This window comes from Ornithorhynchus anatinus, chromosome 20, assembly GCF_004115215.2.
Source record: "Ornithorhynchus anatinus isolate Pmale09 chromosome 20, mOrnAna1.pri.v4, whole genome shotgun sequence".
In the NCBI taxonomy this organism is placed as follows: Eukaryota; Metazoa; Chordata; class Mammalia; order Monotremata; family Ornithorhynchidae; genus Ornithorhynchus; species Ornithorhynchus anatinus.
The window spans coordinates 7,013,472-7,034,700 of record NC_041747.1 but is presented as its reverse complement, the minus strand read 5'-3'; the positions used below and the strand labels follow the sequence as shown (position 1 = coordinate 7,034,700).

The window sequence follows — 21,229 nt, the reverse complement described above, 5'->3', positions numbered from 1 at the left end:
CCCCCTTTCCCCCAGCTCCCGCTCCCTTCCGCGTCCCCTCGACTCTCTCCCTTTGCTCTCCCTCCCCGCGGCCTATATGTGTATATGTATATATGTATGTATATATGTATGTATATATTGTCTCTCTTCATTGCTTGAGTTGTCCCTTCCAAGCGCTTGGCGCAGTGCTCTGCGCCCAGTAAGCGCTCACTAAATAGGACTGCAGGACCCGCGGCGGGAAGCAGCGTGGCTCAGTGGAAAGAGCCTGGGCTTGGGAGTCAGAGGTCATGGGTTCGGATCCCGGCTCTGCCACTTGTCAGCTGGGTGACTGTGGGCAAGTCACTTCACTTCTCTGTGCCTCAGTTGCCTCATCTGTCAAATGGGGATTAACTGTGAGCCTCATGTGGGACAACCTGATGACCCTGTATCTACCCCAGCGCTTAGAACAGTGCTCGGCACGTAGTAAGCGCTTAACAAATACCAACATTATTATTATTATGGAGAGCGGAGTGAGGCCGGGGGCTCCTCCACCTTGTGGCGCCCCGGTCCCTTCGGGGGGCGGAGGAGGGGATGGGGGTGTGTGTGGTGTGTTTGTGTAGGGGGGGGATAGTATAGAAACGACAAAGCCAGGGCCGCCTCCCCGTTGGAAGGCCTCGAAGGGAGCAGAACACGCGCACCCCCCCCTACGCACACACACTCACCCACTCACTCCCACTCTCATCGCCCCCCACACTAACATTCAATAGTATTTATTGAGCGCTTACTCTGCGCAGAGCGCTTGGAAGGGCCAGTTCGGCAACAGGGAGAGACGATCCCTGACCAGTGACGGGCTCACAGTCATACACACCCCCTCCAGCACTCCCACACTCACCCCCCCACCTCCCCACACTCATCCCCCCCAGTCACATCTACACATACCCACCCCGCACTCATCCCTCCATACTCACCCCCCCCCCCAACATTCACACACACGCACCTCCCCACACTTGCCCCTCCCATACACACACACACTCATCCCCCCCCCACTTAGACCCGTCCCCACACTCAGCCCCCCGGCCAGTCACAGCCACTCTCACAGACACACACACACACACACACACACACGGGGCCGCGGCGCCGGTGTCGGCGTGGGCTGACAGGCCAACGATTGGGCCGGCGGCGGGCGGGCGCGGGCGCGGTCCCATTGGCGGAGGCGCGGAGGGGGCGGCGGGTGATTGGCCGGCGGCGGCCCCGCCCTCCCCGGTCCCGGCCCCGGCCCCGCCCCCGCCCGCTCCGGGCCGGGCCGGGCCGGGCCGGGCCGGGGCGGCCGCCGGCGGGAGGCGGTAGCGGCTGCAGGGAGCGTGGCGCCGCCCGGTTGCCGCTTGCCGCTGCCACATTCAACAGGCGGCGGCGGGAGGAGGCGGACGCGGAGCCTCCCAGGACCGGCCGCCCAGGACCGGCCGCCCAGGACCGGCCGCCCAGGACCGGCCGCCCAGGACCGGCCGCCCAGGACCGGCCGCCCAGGACCGGCCGCCCAGGACCGGCCGCCCAGGTCCAGGACCGGCCGGCCGGTCGCAGCCCCGCATGAGCGCACCCCGCTGAGCCCCGCCGCCGCCCGCGCCCGCCGCCGCCGCCGCCGCCGCTCGACCATGGCCGAGGCGGCCCAGGCGGTGGAGATCGACCCGGACTTCGAGCCGCTGGCCCGGCCCCGCTCGTGCACCTGGCCGCTCCCCCGCCCCGACTTCACCCCGTCGGGCTCGGCCACGTCCAGCCCGGCCCCCGCCGGGCCCGGGGACGGCTCGTCGTCCTCCTCCGCCTCCTCCTCCTCCGCCGCCGCCGCCGCCGCCGCCGCCGCCGCCACGGCGACCGCCTCCGCCGACTTCATCGGCAACCTCGGCCTGCTGGAGGAGAGCGAGGGCTTCGACCGGTCCCCGGCCGGGGCGGCGGCGGCGGCGGCGGTGGGACTGTGCGGCGGGGACTTCCACTGCCCGGAGCCCCCCTGCCCGCCGCCCCCGCCGCCGCCCCCGCAGCCGCCCCCCGGCCCGCTGCCCGGCCAGCCCCGCAAGAGCAGCTCCTCTCGCCGCAACGCTTGGGGCAACCTGTCGTACGCCGACCTCATCACCAAGGCCATCGAGAGCTCGGCCGAGAAGCGGCTCACCCTCTCCCAGATCTACGAGTGGATGGTCAAGAGCGTCCCCTACTTCAAGGACAAGGGCGACAGCAACAGCTCGGCCGGCTGGAAGGTGACTGACTTACCGGCCTCGGGGGGTGTGTGTATGTGTGTGTGTGTGTATACGCGCGCGTGTGTGTATACGCGTGTGTGCGGGCGGGGGAGGGGGGTCCGGAGGGGCAGCCAAGACAGCGCCGCCGCTCGCACCCCTCCGCCAGCCTCCCTCCTTGCATGTGCCCCTGTGTACATGCATCTGCACACGTCTGTGGGTGCATCTGCACACGTCTGTGGGCATGCCTCTCCACGCGTCTGTGTACGCATGCATCGACACACGTCTATCATGCATCGACACACGTCTATCACGCATCGACCCACGTCTGTGTCCCGGCATGGGCATACGTCCGTGGGTGCATGCATAGGCGTACGTCCGTGTGTGCATGTAGGTGCATGCATTCGTGTGTGCATGTAGGTGCATGCATCCGTGTGTGCCTGCCTGTGCGTACGTGTGGGGGTCGCCCACCCGCACCCCCGGCCGTGCGAGCCGGCAGCCGGGGCGCCGGGGCTCCCGCACTCAGGGCCGGCCCGCCCCGCTGCCATCCCGGCGCTGGAGGTCGAGCCCTCCTCTCCCTCCCTCCAACGGGACTCTGTAGTGCACGCTTACGGGACGCTGCACACTGTTCTAAGCGCTCGGGAGAGTACGGTGGAACGACCGACAACCCCCCCACCCCGCCGCCGGCTTCCAACGCTAAGCCTCTCGTTAGGGATTGTCTTGGGGGAGGAGCAGCACCTCGATTCCAGGTCCCGCGCTGCGACTTTGGGCAAGTCGCTTCTGCGTGCCTCGGTTTCCTCACCTCTATATTGGGGATCCGTGTCCTATTCTCCCCCACCATGAGACTGGGAGTGCCTTGCGGGACGGAGATTGTGTCTGTGGTGATTTTTCTCTCTAACCCGGAGCTTGATAGGGCGCCTGGCACCTAGTGAGTGTGTGACAAATTAGTATTTAACCTCGTCCTCTAGAGTCCGAATACTCTGTGGGCAGGGAATGGCACTGTTTATTGTAAGGTACTTGCCGAAGCGCTTAGTACAGTGCCCCGAACACAGCAAGTGCTCAATAAGTACGATTGAATGAACGAATTATGAATGAGGAGGTCCTGTCATTCATTCGGTCGTATTTATTAAGCACTTGGTATGTGCAGAGCGCTGTGCTAAGTGCTTGGGAGAGGACACTGAGAACCAACAGACCCATTCCTGCCCGCAGCGAGGTCACAATCAGGGATTGGGACTGGGTTTGAGGTCGAAGGAGACCCTCATTTTCCCCCCCCTTCCCCCCCAGTCTTGTCAAACAGCAGTGGAAACGATAATATCTAAGTAGTCTTTGCCCAGCATGACCCTGAGTAGATGTAGTCTGTCAGATGGAGGGGACCTCGTCCCCGTTCCGCGTGGGGCTCTCAGTCTTAAGGGGGAGGGAGAACTGGCATTTTATCCCCACTTGACAGGTGAGGAATCCAAGGCCCTGAGGTGTTAAGTGACTTGTCCAAGGTCACGCGGCAGGCAAGTGGAGGAGCCAGGACTAGAACCCAGGTCTCCAGGAGGATGTTGGCCGTCAAAGAGAGAGAGCGGGTCTGGGATGGTGTCGCATCTGTTGCACGGAAGGGTAAACCTGCCGGGATTTCTTGGGTTCAGCCCTTAAGAGGCTGAACTTTGAGCTCAGACCCTTGGCTGCAGAGCCGAGGAGTGGCAGCTAATTAATTAAGCAAAAAAGCAAAGGGTTTTCTTTAGGCTGGCGGTGGGAGAGGAACCGGGCTCTGAGGCCACACAGGTGTTTGGCTCTGCCGAGTAATAGGCGGGCGGACCTCACACCAAATTCTCCCTCCCCTGCCGCTGCTCAGTTGAGTCTTCCTGCTTCCTGGGCAGTTGTTTTACCTAAGCTGCCATCAGTGTAGTTAATGGTTGTCAGGAGGATCAAGTTACTTACATCACCGAAAATCATCTTAAGTCCAGCTGCTCTGAGTCGGGTTGCCAGCTTTTGTGTGTGAAGTTTTCCAAGTGGGTTTGGGGAATGAATTCATTCCTCTTCCACCATTGATTATTACAAGAGTACTGCGCACAGTCTCTCCGGTCGGCCAGACTCTTCCCAGCAAAAATGCTTCTTCCTTTTCAGTCGTGGAAGAACTCATCAAATTCCAAGTGATTTCCCCCAGACCAATTTTTCACAACTTGGCAAATTTCGAGGCTTCGCTTCTTTGCTCCCAGAGCCATCCTAGGGGGCCTTTAGCCATTTGTGGGTAATCCGGAGCATCTGACCAGCAGAATCAACCGAAAGGGGAAGGTTGACGGTTGAAACCATTCTTTTTTAGACGCGGGGACCTAAACCTTCTTAAAATAAGGTGCGTTCAAAAAGACGCACAGCCTCATATTACCTATCTCAGTTCAGCCCTTTTGGAGTTAGGAACTAAAATCGTATCGGGTCTTTTAAGGGAAGAACTGGCAATGTGCCATAAGCTCTAGACTCTAAATTCACTGTGGGCAGAGGAGGCGTCTGCCAACTCTGTTGGAGAGGTGTGCTCTCCCAAGTGCTTCGTACCGTGCTCCGCACATAGTGAGCGCTGAGTGGATACCATTGATTACCGTAGGCTCTCAGGTACAGGATTCTTAGTATTAAAAGTCTGACTGGCCTGGATGAGACACCGTCATTTTAAAATGACTCAATCTTTCAGGTGTTATCAGAGTCGGTTGGTACGAGGTAAGATCGTATCGAATGTATTTTCAGTTTGAGTAAAAGGGTATTTTAGAGTAAAGAAACAAACTGAGCTGTTCCCTCTTTCAGAACTTGCCTTCTGGTCTATGCTTTGCTTCAAATGTGCTAGTTGTTAAAACCAAGTTTCACTCTCGAATCTGAAAGACTTTCCTGTTCTCAACACTCATAAAAAGTGGAGAAAATATCTCCTCTCAACTCTTTAGATAGCAGATTATGCCTCACTACTTTTTAAGCAAGTTCTGAAGCACAAATGCCCCTTTAGGAGCAAATATTTCCTGGCAGTTAATACTCATGCCATTTTAATGTGCTGTATACTGTCTCGCTGGGCCCAAATCATAGTCTGTTAATTTTATTTTTTCTTCTCGGCATTTCAGTATGTTGGAAAGTAAAAAGCATTTTTTTTAAAAGATACTTTGTCTCTGCTGATTACCTGGGTCCTACTCTGGAAGGAGCGGGGTGGCGGTGGCGGGGGGAGCGCCTACACTTTTTATTCATCTTTTCAGTTAGGATCAAAACCCACAAAGTCACACGTGAAGTGGTCACTCTGTTTTAGAGGAAGCCCAAGATTCTCCTAGGTTAAATTCAGTCGAACATTATCTGAATGACCTTGGCGTTTCCTCACGTGGTGTTTGGGAAGGATTTTGTAGCGCCGCTTGCCTTGGTGTTACCCGAGAATCCCGATGCTCTTAATTCAGAGCTGCTTGGAATTTTACAAAGGTGAAATAATAGTTAAGGCAATAAGATGAATAAGGACGGTCACTGTCGCGAAGGCGTTATCCGGAAGGTTCGAGTATGGATCGGAAGCCGCTGCTTTGATTACAGAATGTTGACAGTAGGCTCGGGTTGGTTTCTCGGGGAAGAATTGGGGCCGTTTTGGCTTGGACCCTGGTACTAAGACATTTTCTCAGAATCTGTTAATTTGAGTGGAGGAGAGTAAAATGTCTGCTATAGAGCTCTTTCCGTTCTGTGGTGTTTTAAGCACGGTATTAATCCAGGCTTAAGGAGTTTTGATCATCCAAGCAGTCTGAGAAGCAGCGTGGCCTGGTGGAAAGGGCACGGGCCTGGAAGTCAGGGGACCTAGGTTCTAGTCCCGGCTTGGCCACGTGTCTGCCATGTGACTTTGGGCAAGTCACTCAACTCCTCTGGGCCAGTTACCTCATCTGTAAAATGGGAGTTACGACTGTGAGCCCCGTGTGGGACAGGGACTCTGTCCGACCGGATTAGCCTGTATCCATCCACCCCAGTGCTTTTTGCAGGGCCTGGCACGTAGGTAGCGCTGAACCAAAACCCTTAGAAAAGATTTCCCATCTCCAATTTATATTTTTACAGCTCTATGCTATATAGGTAGAGAGCCCCACGTGGGACAACCTGATTCCCCTGTGTTTACCCCAGCGCTTAGAACAGTGCTCTGCACATAGTAAGCGCTTAACAAATACCAACATTATTATTATGTTATGTTATACAACTGATTTTTGAAGAAGCAAGGCCAAGAAACATGTTTTGCAGCAAGAGTCAAACTTTTTTAATTAGGAGAAAATTGTGCAACTAACCTCTGGAACCCTGATCCAACAGAGGCTGGAAATTACTACGGCGGTCTGGCCGGAGAAATGCCTAATTCTGATTGCTCTCCACTGAGAACACTAACCAAATTGTCAGACCTGGAGGCGGTAACGATGAGGGACTCTGAAGACGGCGCCGGAAGAGGCAGGAAGATGCCTCTATGCCCTTCTGCCAGAGGTGGGGGTGGGGAGGGGCTGCATCCCAGCTCTCCAGGTGTCAGTCTCCCACCTCCTTATGACAGACTGTTCTCACCTTTCCTATCACTCGGTCCTCTCTCTCCTCCCCCCTCATTTTTTGATTCTGATCCCCCTGAGGGACAGGGACCATGCCTAATTCCCCACCTCTGTCTCTGTCCACTTTCTCAGTCCTTTAGTACAGTGCTCTGCACCACAGTAAGTGCTTAATAAATACTCTTAGCCCTTCTGATCCGATTTGGTGGTAGCAATGCTCTATGATATTGAATGGAGATAAGAGTAATGGTACTTAATGAGCGCCGGGGTGGATGCAGCACACACGCGTTGGAGACGGTCCCTTTCCTGCTTGGGACTCTCTAAGTAGGGGGGAGAACAGGTATCGATCGATTGAGCCGAAGAAACTGCGGCACAGAGACAGTCGGCGGCGTATCCGGGTCACCCAGCAGGGTAGCGGCAGAGCCCGGGATTAGAACCCGTGTCCTCCGCCTGCCAGGCCTGTACTCTTTCCACCAGGGGACTGCTCCTTGTTGCTTCCGCGTGTTACCCCTGTAGCCCTGGGTGAAGGGAGATGATGGGATGTTTTCTCTTTATTTTATTTCTTCACCACCAGCACCCAACCTTGTTGTGGTGACAGTGGATTCCCTGAGTTATAGTGGACACGGGGCGAGGAGTCAGGCAAGTGTATCCTTCAGCCCCATACGGTCTCCAAAACACCCGGGGAGGAACAGTGGGAAGGTCACCTCGGAGACATCCACCTCTCGGTTTTTGGACGTGCCATTTAACCACCGGTCATTAAACGATTTCCACCCTTCGAGCTTCGTAACATCCGTTTCCCCGCCGATCCCCCGAGGAGGCGTTTGAATTTCTCCTTACCCCGAAGGATGCCTTGGTTGAGAAATGAGAATTTAAAAGCCGAAAAAAAGTACCAACAGAGTGGAAGAAAGAGGATGGAAAATCGTGGTGATCAAAAACATCATTAAAACTTAATTGTAGGGTGAACTCTGCTATTTTTGATCCCTGGAGAGACTACTAAGATTGCACTGTCATTCTAGCTCTGAGGAATCAGAGGAACCTAAACTCGAATTCGCCCCATCGCGGGCATATGGCAGGGTCAGTTCCAACAGAACCAGAGGAAGTGAAATCTGGGTGAGCTGAACCCTGAACAGCTGCCAAGTAAAAGTGGCTGGGGATGCTTTTGCCTGAGGAGTAAGCGGCCGTGGCTGAAGTCATTGTAGACTAAATCTGTGTGTGCTAAGAGATGCAAGGGTGTGGTGATTCCAAGCCACAAATACAGATTCTGAAACAGTCTCGGGCCATTTAGAAGTAATCGGTAACAAAAAAAAAAACTGTTCACGGGTACCTGTAAAGCGGTGGGTACGGAGTCAGTACCTGTAAACAGAAATAATTTCGGGAAACCAGCCCCTGCAGGAAAAACTCAAAAATAGGCCGGTAGCTCACTTCGTGAGGTTTTAGCCAACATGCAATTACCTTCCACATGAGGAAAATAGCTTTTGAAGGGGACCAAAATATCATACCTGCCTAAGGTGCCAGCTCAAACCGGTCAAGACGACCAAGAGCGCAAATGCGTCACTTCCAATCCGAATGGTCAGTCTAAATATTTCCCATTTCTGGTGGTTTGTGGATTGTGAAGGGCAGCATTCACTGGTATGGTCTCTCCTCCCCACCCCCCCTTGTGAAAATCTCCTTCTCCGGAGGTGTTGGAAGTGCAAGATCCCAGCTTGTATGTCTCTTTCAGTAGCAAGATAGGCTTTCTCACTGGATCCTCTGAGCACCTGGGCAGTCGTTTATTCAAGCAGCCCAACATTGCTCTCCCCCACTCCCCTTAGCTAATTAACTCTCTCTCTCTCTCTCTCTCTCTCTCTCTCTCTCTTTAACCTGTGCTTTTCACAGTTGAATTTGGCGGGGAGGGAAGACTGTTCAATCTTCCTGAGTGGCAGCAGGGGGTGGGTGGGTATATGTATGTGCTCTTTTGCTCTTTTACTATTTGTCAAGCGTGTTCTCTGTGCAGAACACTCCACTAAGTGCTTGGTAGAGAACAGGACAGTTAGTAGACACAGTCCCTGCTCTCAAGGACTTTATGGCCTGGGGTGTGGCAGGGGGAGATAGGATTTTAGTCTTTGCTCATCTCCAAGTGGCCTTCCACGACTAAATCCCCATTTACTCTTCTCCCACTGCCTTCTGCATTGCCCTTGCGTTTGGATCTGTACCCTCCATTCACCCCACCCTCAACCCCACAGCACTTATGTACGTATCTCTAATGTATATTAATGTCTGTTTCCCCCTCTAGACTGTAAGCTCCTTGTGGGCGGGCGAATGTGTCTACCAACTCTTGTTATATTACACTCTCCCCTAAGCTCTTAGTACAGCGCTCTGCACACAGTGAACGCTCAGATCCAATCGACCGACTACTAGCTGAGATCGACTCAGGTTCCAGAATTTCCTCTGCTCAGGAATCTCTCTGACTTCTTTTCTCTGAACACAAGCCCTTTATTTGTTTCCAAAGCCTCTTCACAACCAGCTGTTGTGGCTCCCGCATCTGCATAAGGGGCGGCTCCCCTGCCCACGGAAGTGGTTATTGCTTCTTCCTGACACACCTCACACCTCACTAGTGGAAGCCAGAGCCACTCTGTTTCTGTTTTGGCCTGTGTGGTCCCCCGGCTCTTGCTTCAGAGACACTACGGGTCTTTGAACCTTCTGATTATATTTATTTATTTTTTTTAAAAGAATTCTTTTTTGTTTATGACTAGATCCTTGGTAGCTGACGTTTGCGTTAATTACAGTGGCGTTGGTTGTGTTGCTTTAGTTATAGGTATGAGCCTAATGATACACTCAAAGCCTTAAAAGCGGCAAAGAAGCTGTTCTCTCTAATCAGATAATCAAAAAAAAAAATCTCTGAACCGAGAAGGATGGGGACGGGTGGCAAATCTCCATCTTTATTTCCATAATTTGACGGTAAATGGCTTCTTGCATCTGCTCTTCGGAACAAATCTGGGAAATGGGGCCTGTCTAAAGGCGCACACTAGCGAGTTGATCAGTGTCCAGGTTAGCAGTGTTTTTTTGTGCTATCTGCTAGAAACCACTTCTGACCATTTTGGAAGCCTGAAAGTTACAGGGGAGGTCTGGCGTTATTTGTTTAGGTAGTGTGGACCATGAATGGGCAAGTGAAATGAAACTGCAACAGAAAGGAACTGGCAAGGATGGTAGGAAATTTATCGGTCGTATTTTGCGGCTGCCAGTGAAGGGCTCAGAGCAGGATTATTGCGGAGAGAAGCTTCGCAACAGGTACCCAGCTGGAGAGGGAGAACCGAAGAGAGGGAGCAGAGGACTGTGCTAGAATATCAGGAGGGAAGACTGGGAAAAAAGTTCTGATCACCTGTCAGTGTCTGTTCAACTCTTAGGGGGCCTTTTTTTTTATATTTTTGATGGTATTTGTTTAGTGCTTACTACGTGCCAGGCACTGTACTGAGTGCTGGGGTAGATACGAGCTAATCAGGTTGGGCAGGGTCCCTGACTCACAGCCTTCATCCTCATTTTACAGATGAGATATCCGAGGCACAGAGAATATGTGACTTGCCCAGCGTCACACAGCAGATGCCTATCAGATCGGGGATTAGAACCCAAGTCCTCCGACTCCCAGGCCTGTGCTCTATCCATTAGTCCACACTGCTTCTCACTTTCTCCTCTGTCTCCACATCCTCTCCCCCACCTCCCCCCATCTCCAGTCTGTGATTTGACTCTCTCACGACACCGGAAGGGTAGGAAGAAGTTTGAGGGCCTATGGGAAAGAAACCGAGGAGGCCTGAGGGAAGGAAGGTGGTGTAATCAGATAATTCAGTGGGGCCAGAGGATGAAAAGAAACCTCATCTGACCCCATCTTGACATCGCACTTTCAGATTGAAGGGCAGACGATTTCCAGTTGTACTGCACACTGTGCAGGCTTAGAAACATTGTATGATCTACCAAAGCTTCACAGAGTTGGGAACTGTCTTTGCCAGGAAATGTCAAGTAATTTAAATGATTTTTACTGCTTGGAAGCAGGGTCAAAGGAAATCATTTGCATATGGGTCGTCAAACACTTATTGTGCCCTGCTGGTCGTCTCTACTTAACACACACTCAGTGTGGGGGGGGGGGGGGGAAGGGGGGGGGACCGGGGGGGGCGGGGGACGGGACGTCTCCCCCAAACCAGTAGAGTTAGATACAGTTCTTGCCCGGTGGGCTTTGCATATTATTAAATTAAAGACGCAACATTCAGCAGTTTGGCACAATTTCGCTTTTGTGTCAGGGTTGAGAGAACTTAATGCCTCTTGTGGTGGCTTTTAATCTACAAAATCATCAATTTACTACAATTGCACTGGTGGTGGGTTATGTCTTTTTTTTTTTTAGTGGGCTCAGGCTGTGAGGGAGCCTTGGTAGGTAACAACAACAATAATAATAATTTTGTGATATTAAGCTCCTTGTGCCACATTCTAAGGTAGGTACAGTACAGTCAGATGGCTATAGTCACTATCCTACATGTGGCTCACAGCCTAAGGGAGAGGAAGAACAGGTATTTCACCCTGCTTGTAGAGATGAGGAAACGGAGGCCCAGAGAAGTTAAGTGACTTGCCCAAGGTCATGCATCAGGCAGGTGTCAGAGCTGGGGTTAGAATCTAGGCCTCCCAACTCCCAGGGCTGTTTCCTCTAGGCCACATTGCTTCTCAGCCTACACATACTGCGTATAAAGGGGTTGGAAAGAGAAAGGGCCAGCCCAGGTTTGAGTCACTCATCTAACTGCACACTATATGTAAAAATGATTTTTATGGGTGAAAAATCTGCAGCAGAGAGCCCTTAACTCCTAAAGTCACTGACCTTGATAGTGCTGCCTTCTGTGAGTGTAAAATGTATCCAGAAAACCGGTTCCATCTCCATCCTGTGGTAGGCTGGCAGAGGAATTGGCAGTGAGGAGAGGAGGAGTGTGAAATTCGATGGTCTTTCCCAACGAGGCCTCCATTTCTGAAGAGAATGAATTTGAAGAGCTCTTTGGTCGGCTTTACCTCCGTCTTTCGGGCTTTTAATGAATCTGGCTTGGCCTCTGCTGGATGCGGGGCTTTGGGTAAATATTCTGTGCAGGGTGCTTTCATTTTTTTGCAACAGTGACATCTCTCCAATCAAAGTAGACAGCTTAGGGTGACTGTTCTGTAGCAAGCGAGATTACTTAGCGGTGCCACTGCCTGATTTTTTTTCTTTTTTTTTTATTAATGAGATTCATATTTCTGCTCAAATCCTCAAGCTGCAGCAACCCCAAATCTTAGATTTGCCATCACTGGCCTCCCCAGTGGATTTAAGCCCTCGGTTTCATCGCAATTTCCTCCTCTCCTGCAACTAAGCATTGATATATAATAATTGTGACATTTGTAAAATGCTTATTATGTGCTAGACACTGTACTAAGCACTGGGTTGGATACAAGTAAATTGGGTAAGACACAGTCTCTGTCCCATGTGGGGCTCACAGTCTCAATCCCCATTTTACAGATGAGGGCGCTGAAGCCCAGAGAAGTAAAGTGAGTTGCCCAAGGTCACACAGCCGACAAGTGGCAGATCCGGGTTTAGAACCCATGACCTTCTGACTCCCAGGTCTGTGCTCTAGCCATGCTGCTTCCCATTACCACGGCTGCTTGCCTGAGATGTAGCAATCCCAGACTAGCCCCGTGAGGTGATCGACAGTATACCTTCAGTTCTAAAATGCCGGGGTTATAGAGTAAGGTCAACTCAAATGGTGATATTTCCTGGACGCAGAGCTCTTGGGAGAGTACAGTACAGTTGAGTTGGTAGCCATGATCCTGGCCCTCCAGGAGTTTTCAGTCCAATTTTCAGCCCTGTCCAGTTTTCCAGCTCTCAGCAGGACTGATGCTAGGTACCTTGCTGGCAACCATTCCTTCTGACAGGTGCAGTATTTTTCTTTCCAGGTGAATGATTGTTGTTGGGAACTCGTCCTCTAATTCCCCAACAGCGTCCCCCAGATTGGTAGTGAAAAATATACTTTATCCAAGAACCAACTGGGCCGACAGGGATCGGCAGGGAAGGCCGTGTTTGTCAAGCTTGTAAATCACTCCCCCGTACAACTTCTCTTCCAAGCTTTAGTTTCCCTATCGAATCCAGCAGACTTTACGGTTCTTCATCTCTCTTTCTTAAAGGGGCTAAACCAGGATCGAATCTTCCTAGTTCTGATGGAGTTAAGAATGTGAAAAAAGAAGGTTTTGTCTCTAAGTCCTCAAGCTGTTTAACTAATCAGTCGGTAGTACGTAGTGAGTGGGTACGGTGCTCTGAAGGAGCGCAGTAGAATTTAGAAGACCTGTTCCTTGCCCTCAAGGAGTTGACAATCCAGTGCGGGAGACAGACATCAAAATTACTGACAGACGGAAGTTGTAGAGTATAAAGATATGTACATAAGTACTACTGGGGTTTAACAGTAATAATTAGGTGACTTTTGTACTTGGGTAGCTAATGGAGGCTTATCATTTAGCTCCAAGAAATTCCTTAGCGTGACTTTCCTGACTTTGCAGTAGATTATCATATTCTACCCTCTCCAAACAAGAGCAACAGGCATGCTTAGACTGTGAATTTCCTCCAAGTTTCAATCGGCACATATTTAAAAGCAGCAATTATAATTATTTAAATAAATGCAGGTGCAGTCTGTTTGAGTGTTTTTTTTTTCTTTAAAGCTTCTTGTATTATTATGAAAATTAAGGGCACATAGATTGCTGGAGGTCCCTTGGAGACCACATAAGCTGTCTGCCTCCTGGCATACAGGTGACTATTGAGAAACATTTCAGCCTCTTAATTTACTTTGACATTTAATCTCCTTTGTTCAAGTTGGAGTTTGCAGAATTATATGCCACTCTAATCAAGTGTCAGCGTTTGAGAGTTCTGGTTTCTAGATCAACCGTAACGTCTGCACGTGTGCATGCAAAAAGGTGAAGATAATGTTTAGCCCTGCAACATCCAGTAATTCAGAAGCGTAGATCCTTTTGGCCTTGAATTAAAACTGAGTTTAGCTTAACTGGCTTTATGTGTATTTTCCACTTACCTTTTAGAAAAAGTGATTTCTGGAGAAGGGGAGTGGGGATCATGGTGTGGGAGAGAAGATTCTGGATTTGTGTTAATTCGTCAGTTTACTCTTCTCATTCCACCGAATAATAATAGTAATAATGATGGTGCCAAGCCAAGCACTGTTGTAAGCACTGGGGTAATTACAAGGTAATCAGGTTGTCCCATGTAGGGCTCACAATCTTAATCCCCATTTTACAGATGAGGTAACTGAGGCACAAAGAAGTGAAGTGACTTGCCCAAGGTCACACAGCTGACGAGTGGCAGAGCCGGGATTAGAACCCCCGTCCTCTGACTCCCAAGCCTGTGCCGTTTCCAGCTGAATCTGCTGTGAGGGTGGAATAACCCCCCGGGATCTCAAAACCGTCCTCTCACCTCTCACGTGGCTGTTTCTTAAAGGATGTCGGATGGGTGCCGTCTCTCGGGCAGTGATTTTTGGGGGGAAAAAGAAAAAATGCCCTGAATTTCACAAAGGAAAAGTCTCAAAGGCGACCACGTCTACCTTGCCCTGCGGTGAGACGGCAACCCTGCGAGTGACCCCCATCACACCATCAGACCGTGCCGCCTTGGTACTCTGTCAGAAATAGGCCAGCAGATGCCTTCATGCCTCCACGCCTGAGTCTTGAGCAGAAACTGGAACGTGGGTGGAGTTTCACTAACCCATCACTGACAGTTTAAACTATGCAGACAGATAAGACTGAAGTGACTTGTTAGACCACATTTATTGTGCAAATGAGTTATATCCTGCAAGGGCAGCAAAAATGTTGAGCAGGAACATCACTGGTTTTTAATAACTTTTCCTTCTTGATACTGCAGTTTTTGAAGAGCCCGCTTGTGTGATCTTTCCCGGCTAAAACTATGCTACTAGTTTTCCTGTGGCGTTCATCAGGTGCGTTGGTAGAGTGGCTGTCGGGCTCTCAAGGGTCCACTGAGGATTGGGGTGGCCTTGGATTCAGAATTCTCTTGCCTGGCTTCCTGTGATTGGACTGATTGCAAATTTGGGCCTCTTCCATTAGTGGGAGGGGAGGTCAAAGAAAGGTAAAACTGGGTTGTTATAAAGAGAAGAAATGTGGCCTGGTGGAAAGAGCACAGGCCTGGGAGGCAGAGGGCCTGGGCAAGTCAGTCGATGGTATTTGAGCGCTTACTCTGGGCAGAGCACTGTTCTCGGTGCTCCGGAACAGTGAAACAGAGTTAGAGGACACGTGCCTCATCTGTAAAATGGGGATAAAAGATCAGCTCTTCTTCCCTCTTAGATCAGGAATCCTTTCAGGGACAGGGACTACATCCGAACCGACGACCTGGTATTTACCCCAGTGCTTAGCGGAGTGCTTGGATCACAGTGAGCGCTTGATAGACATCACAGTTAATTTTATTATTATTCCTTGGAGCTCCTCCATGGGATCACACAATCTGAATTTTGCCATTTTGGTTTTAAAAAAACAAAGCGACTAGTAAGCCTTCCCTTAAATAAATGAGAACGTCTCTTTCCATTTATTTCTGTTTCAGGAGATCCCTGAGAGACACTGTGGTTTCCCCTGGCCAGGTGGTACTCTACACTGTAAAGGTCTCTGTGGGCAGGAAATGTGTCTACCAACTCTGTTCTATTGTATTCTCCCAAGCACTTAATATAGTTCTCTGCACATAGTAAGCCCTCAGTAAATATCATTGATTCTTTGTCTTTTCAAGCTCAGAGGGTACTGTGCTGCAAAGTGGAAAACAGCTGCAGGAAAGAGCACTGTGTAGGGGAGGTGTCATTCGGTCCATCAATCATATTTATTGAACCCTCATTGTACAGAGCATTTTACTAAGTGCATGGGAGAGTAAAAACTCTGTCGCTTCACCCTACCTGTTGCTTATTTTAGTGTCTGTCTCTCCCTTGAAGGCAGGGATCATGTCTGCTAACTCGGTTGTACCCTCTCCCCTCCCCACCAAGTGCTTAGTATAGTGTTCAGCATTAAGTGCTCAGTACACACTGTTGGCTGATGGAAAAGCACCTGAGACGTGTGTATATTCAGCAACAAGTGTCCCCCTATGTTGGTGCATTTTATTTGTTGTATTTTAAACTCTACAAGCATTTTCACCTCTGGTAATGGAGTAAATAAATTCAGGGTGACTTCCTGGGGCCATTTCAGCTTTGGACCTGAAGTGAAAGCACCTTTGTTGAAAAAAGAAGCGCTAGGTAAGCACCTTATGGGCAAGGATCGTGTCTACCAACTCTGTTGCCCAAGATCAGAAGGGAGGCAAGTGTCAGAGCTGGGATTAGAACCCCAGTCTGCTGACTCCAAGTCCTGTGCTCTTTCCACTAAGCCATGCCTGATTCTACGGTCCGACCGCAAAGATGTCAGACGGAGAGCTTAGGGAATGTGCTCTATTTTTGATTGGAATGTTTGAGGGAAGCGCACATTTGTGTGTGTGTGCGTGTGCACGTGAGAGAGACAGATGCCTATGTCAGGGCGATTGTTGGGGTGGGGTGAAAAGTAGAGGGTGGAGGAATAAAATTTTGTGGTTTAGGTGAGCGATACTCTGTAGAGGTCATTTGCATCCAGAAATTTGACTGGGGTTAGTCCTAAATTTATGTAACATGCTCTTGGGGCTTTTAGTGTCTGTGCTGACGATACTGAGTTAATCGACTCTATAGTCTTGTAAATTGGAATTTCTGTCCACAACGCTCAATCTGTTGGTATGAAACGTGGTCCCTGAATATTTTTTTTTGAGGACTGTTTCCTATCTCCTGAAGACCTTTCTTTCCCTACTCCCTTCCCAAAAATATTTACTGTTAACTTTTCAGGTTCCTGTCCTTCATACGACTTAGCCCCAGAAAATACTGATTAACTCTTATTCCTTTCTACTAAGGAATTTCCTTCTAGTCCTTGTTTCCTAGCTCTGGTCCCTGACATGACTTCATTCCCTGTTTAGCAACTTGTCTGTCATAAAGCACAGAGAGAGTCAGGAGGCCTGAGTTCTAATCTTGCTTCTGCCACTTGCCTGTTTTGTCACCTGGGCAAGTTACTCCTCAGTTTCCTCATCTGTAATGTGGGGATTCAATATTTTTATTCCTCCTAAATAGGCTATAATAATAACAGTGGCATTTATTAAGCCCTTACTATGTGTCAAGCACTGTTCTAAGTGCTGGGGTGGATACAAGTTAATCAGGTTGGACACAGTCCCTGTCCCACAGGGGGCTTGCAAGTCTAAGAAGGGGGGGGAGCAGGTGTTAATCCTCATTTTATTGATGGAGTAAATGAGACACAGAGAAGGGAATTGACCTGCCCAGGGTCACACAGCAGACACATGGCAGAGCTGAGATTAGAACCCAAGTCCTCTGGCTCTCAGGGCCCGGGCTCTTTCCCCTAGCCTGTGCTGCTTTGCTATGAGTCCCAAGTGGATCAGGGACTGTGTTCCAACTGCAGAATCTGAATCCAGCCAACACTTAGTACTGTGCCTGGCAGATAGTAAGCACTCAGTAAATATCTACAATGTGTGTGTGTGTGTAATGCTGCATTAAGTTCTTGACAATATACGTAGAAAACCAAGCTCTCCAAATGGGTAGAGCTTGTCTCTTGTTCGAGGCATTTGCTATGTAGGAATGATAAGCAGTGGTATTAAGTGCTTACAGTGTGCAGAGCATTGTACTAAGTGCTTGGGAGAGTATAGTACAGCAGAGTTGGTAGAAATGTTCCCTGCCCACAGAAAGTTTACAGATGCTTTAGTGGATAAGTATATTTATTTTTTTATTTATTATAATGGACTTATTGATAGTCATTTAGTGCCTCAGTTTGTAAAAAAAGTGCTTAGATATCCTCTAAGTTGCTCTGTAAATCCACCTCGTTACTAAGGTGGAAGAATCAAAATCTGATTCTGCAATATTGGGGTAATCTAGGTGTTTTAAAGGCGGTGCATGTTCATTTGGAAGCTCTGTACCCTTGAGCATTTGGAAGATACTCCATTCTAAAAAGAAGCTTTTAGTCTAATAGTTACTGCACTCAGCTGAAAACCAGGATAATGGCTTCTGTTTGTAGATATGTGCCATCGGGCATTGGAGTTTAGGTAAGGGACATCACTCCTTGCCTCAGTTTCTCCATGTGTAAAAAGGGGTGAAAACTACCCCCGGCTAATGCTCCTAAAACACGCTGCAACCCTTCCAGCATGGTCGTCAGTAGTGGTGGTGGTGGTGAGGCTTAGCATCCCGAAGTAGTATCAGTCAATCAAGGGTATTTATTAAGTGCTTACTGTGTACGGAGCACTGTACTATGTGCTTGGGAGAGTACAATAAAACAGAGCTGGTAGACACATTCCCTGCCCCCGAGGAGCTTACAGCCTAGAGGGAGAGTCAGACATTAATATAAACAAATAAATTGCAGATATGTTCATAAGTGCTTTGTGTGGTTGAGTGTGTTCAGTGCCTTCAAGTAGCCTCTGAGCTAATGGGGAAAGAGGCATTTTTTTTTAATGGTACTTATTCATCCACTCATTGTCTTGTTTACTGAGTTCTTACTGTGTGTAGAGCACTGTCCTGAGAGCTTGGCAGAGTACAGTACAACAATAAACAGACGTTCCCTGCCCACAATGAGCTTAAATGTTAAGTGCCAGGCACCGAGCGAAGTTCTGGGGTAGACACAAGATAATCAGGTTGGATCCAGCCTCCGTGCCCCATGGGGCACTTGCTCTAAGTAGAAGGGAGAAAGATTGCATCCCCATTTTACAGATGTGGAAACTGAGGCACAGAAAATGAGTGAAGATTTGGTAGTCAAAGCGATGGGATCTAGAGATGGAAAACACAAGAGAACATTTCAATCCAGATGAAGCAGATGAATGCCGGACTGGCTGCCGGGGAGAGTCGGGAAGACGTGGCCGTTTCCGGAACTCCAGGTGCTCCCGTCCAGTGGGGCGGCTCTCTGGCAGGGCCCAGCGGAATGGAAGACTCGCTGTCCTTCACTCACCGTGTCCAAACACACGAGCCCACAGACCGTCTCTTCCAAAGCATCACGGCATCCAAAAAGATGCCTGCGGTTGGAGGAATGCTCCCCGATATACCGTTGCCTTCCGGCCGAAGTCTGTCGCTGGCCTGCCGGATGACCTGGAGCGAGTCAACTGCTCTCTGACTCAGTTTCCCCATTTGTCAAAGTGGCGTTAAGATCCCTGTTCTGTCCCCCACTTAGACTGTGAGCCCTATGTGGGACAGGGATTGTGTCTGATCAGATTAACTTGATAACCCCAGCACTTAGAACAGTGCTGGACACATGGTAAGCACTTCACCATAATACCATAATAGTAATAATCTACTCCATTGCTTAGGAAGTGCTTGGCACATAGTAAGTCTTTAACAAATACCTATCATCATTTGTATTATTAATAATAATAATTATTATGTGTAGCAAAAACTCGAGTTGTGGCAAAACTGAATGCATCATGCAGAATGACTTGGATGTCACCTGAGGAAATATGAAAATTTGGAACTTTTTAAGTCCCCCCCTGAGAGCTATCACTCTCCTATCTTCTGACCCTGCTCTTAAAGAAAAACAACCCCCAAAAGATACCTAAATCCTATTCTTCTCAGAAAGAATATTCTTAGGGACCCTGGAGAACCGGCAGTGCCCCTCTCCCTCTCCACTCCCTGCCCCCAACAACATGCACTTTTTTTTTTAAAGGTAAAAAAATGAGTGCAATATTCATATTGTGCAACAGATAAGCTGATAGTCTGCATTTGGGCCCCAGATCAGCCAATGGCTTGCTCTCACTCTCTAGCGCGTAGTTATCGTGGTGACTTGACTAGCTGGCTTGGGTGGCCTCCTAAATGTACCGAAAGCAGGACGATGGCACCACTGATCTGAATGGATCTTAAGTGTTCCGTTTTCTACCGTGGAGGCGGGGCCTTTGTGGTTGGTGATTATCGAGTCTGTAGTCCCCTAGTCTACAGGCTAGGCCATTGGGATGGACAGGAAGGAGCAGATCCTGGAGAGGTTGAGGAACATAAACCAACAGGATTTGGTGATTGCCTGGATATGGACGTTGAAAGGGGAATGAGTTGAAGATAATGCCCAGATAACGCTAATTACTTGGGAAAGTACTTAGTGACCTAGTGGATAGAGCCTGGAAGTCAGAAGGACCTGGGTTCTAATTCCGGCTCTGCCACTTGTCTGCTGTGTGACCTCAGATAAGTCACTTCACTTCTCTATGCCTCAGTTACCTCATCTGTAAAATGAGAATTAAGACTGTAAGCCCCATGTGGGACCGGGATGGGGTCCTACCTGATTACCTTGTAGCTACCTCAGCGCTTAGAACAGTGCTTGAAACATAGTAAGCACTTAACAAATACCACCATTATCATTACTACAGTACAGTAATTAGTGGACTCCTCCAAGGAGCTGTATTCTAGTGGAATCAAGTCAGTAGGAAGTGATTTAAGGGAAACCAAGAGTATTTGGACTTTTTTTTTAAACACTCTTTGATGTTGGACAGACCTTTCTCGGAAATACTAACGAAGAGCCGAACAATGGATAAGCTGTGTGAAGGTAGACTCTAACAGAGGCTTTGGCTGAGTTGTTGAAGTTGGGGGTGAACTGGGGTTAGGCAGGATACACTCCCTTAATTTTAAGTCTTCAAGTCATCAGCATTTATGGGATCCTTTATTCCAATTATGTTGATTTATTTTTATTTCTTGCTTGGAGGGTCTGCTTCCTCCCCGATGAGTGTGTTCATAAACGAGCTTTGAAGAGATCAATCAGTTGTATTTATTAAGTGCTTGCACTGTGAAGAGTACTGTACTAAAGGCTTGGGAGAGTATAATATAACCTGAAGGTTGATAGATTTGAAGAATGTGATGTCACTTGTTCAGTAGTTGCTTCTGAGAACTCGTTTTGAAGGAGGCCCATGAGTTTGTCCATATTTTCACATTTCTCTCTAATCCTGCAAACATCTGTAGTAGCATTTCAAATGGAATGTGGTCTGCTCAAGGACATCAGTTTGGTTTTTTTTTGTTTCTCCCTCAACAGCTTAGTTTTGCTTTTACGCACTAGTTTTCAGCATCTTCATTTTCATCTTCCCGATTTTTTTTTTCTCCTCAAGCTTCCGTTTCCTCCATGTTGAGATTTTACAGGATTTGGGGCACAATTTCTTAGGGCAAGCTTTATTGAAGTTAGTCCTCTTAAGACATATTTGAAAATAATGGAACTTTTAGCCTTATCTAACAGTTCAAGTTTCCCTATAGCTAACAGGATTTTAGTTTAAAAGGAAGCTCAAATGATCAAGATGATCAAGAGTAAAAGGACTCCGTCAGAATACAGGGTCCTTGTGCGTGGGAAATATGTCACTTCTTTATTCTGTATTTTGAAGTGCTTAGTACAGTGCACTGGAACAAGTAGATAATATATTCTGGTCCTACCACTTGCAAGACTTTTGTTCGACTTACCAGTTTCTGAAAAGCTGTGGGGTTATTTTTTTTTTATTATTCTGCTCAACTGAACAGACCTGTTTTCTGTCCA

The 21,229-nt window shown here is 49.1% G+C and overlaps 1 protein-coding gene across 1 annotated transcript in view; it reads left to right on the top strand.

Annotated features, from left to right (window-relative positions):
• The first annotated feature begins 1,598 nt into the window (after positions 1-1,598).
• FOXO1 (forkhead box O1) overlaps positions 1,599-21,229 on the top strand; it is a 78,781-nt gene continuing 59,150 nt past the window's right edge. The window contains exon 1 of the mRNA XM_001512918.5: positions 1,599-2,201. Coding sequence (XP_001512968.3) covers positions 1,608-2,201 — 594 coding nt within the window. The 5' untranslated portion in view covers positions 1,599-1,607. The remainder of the gene's footprint in view (positions 2,202-21,229) is intronic.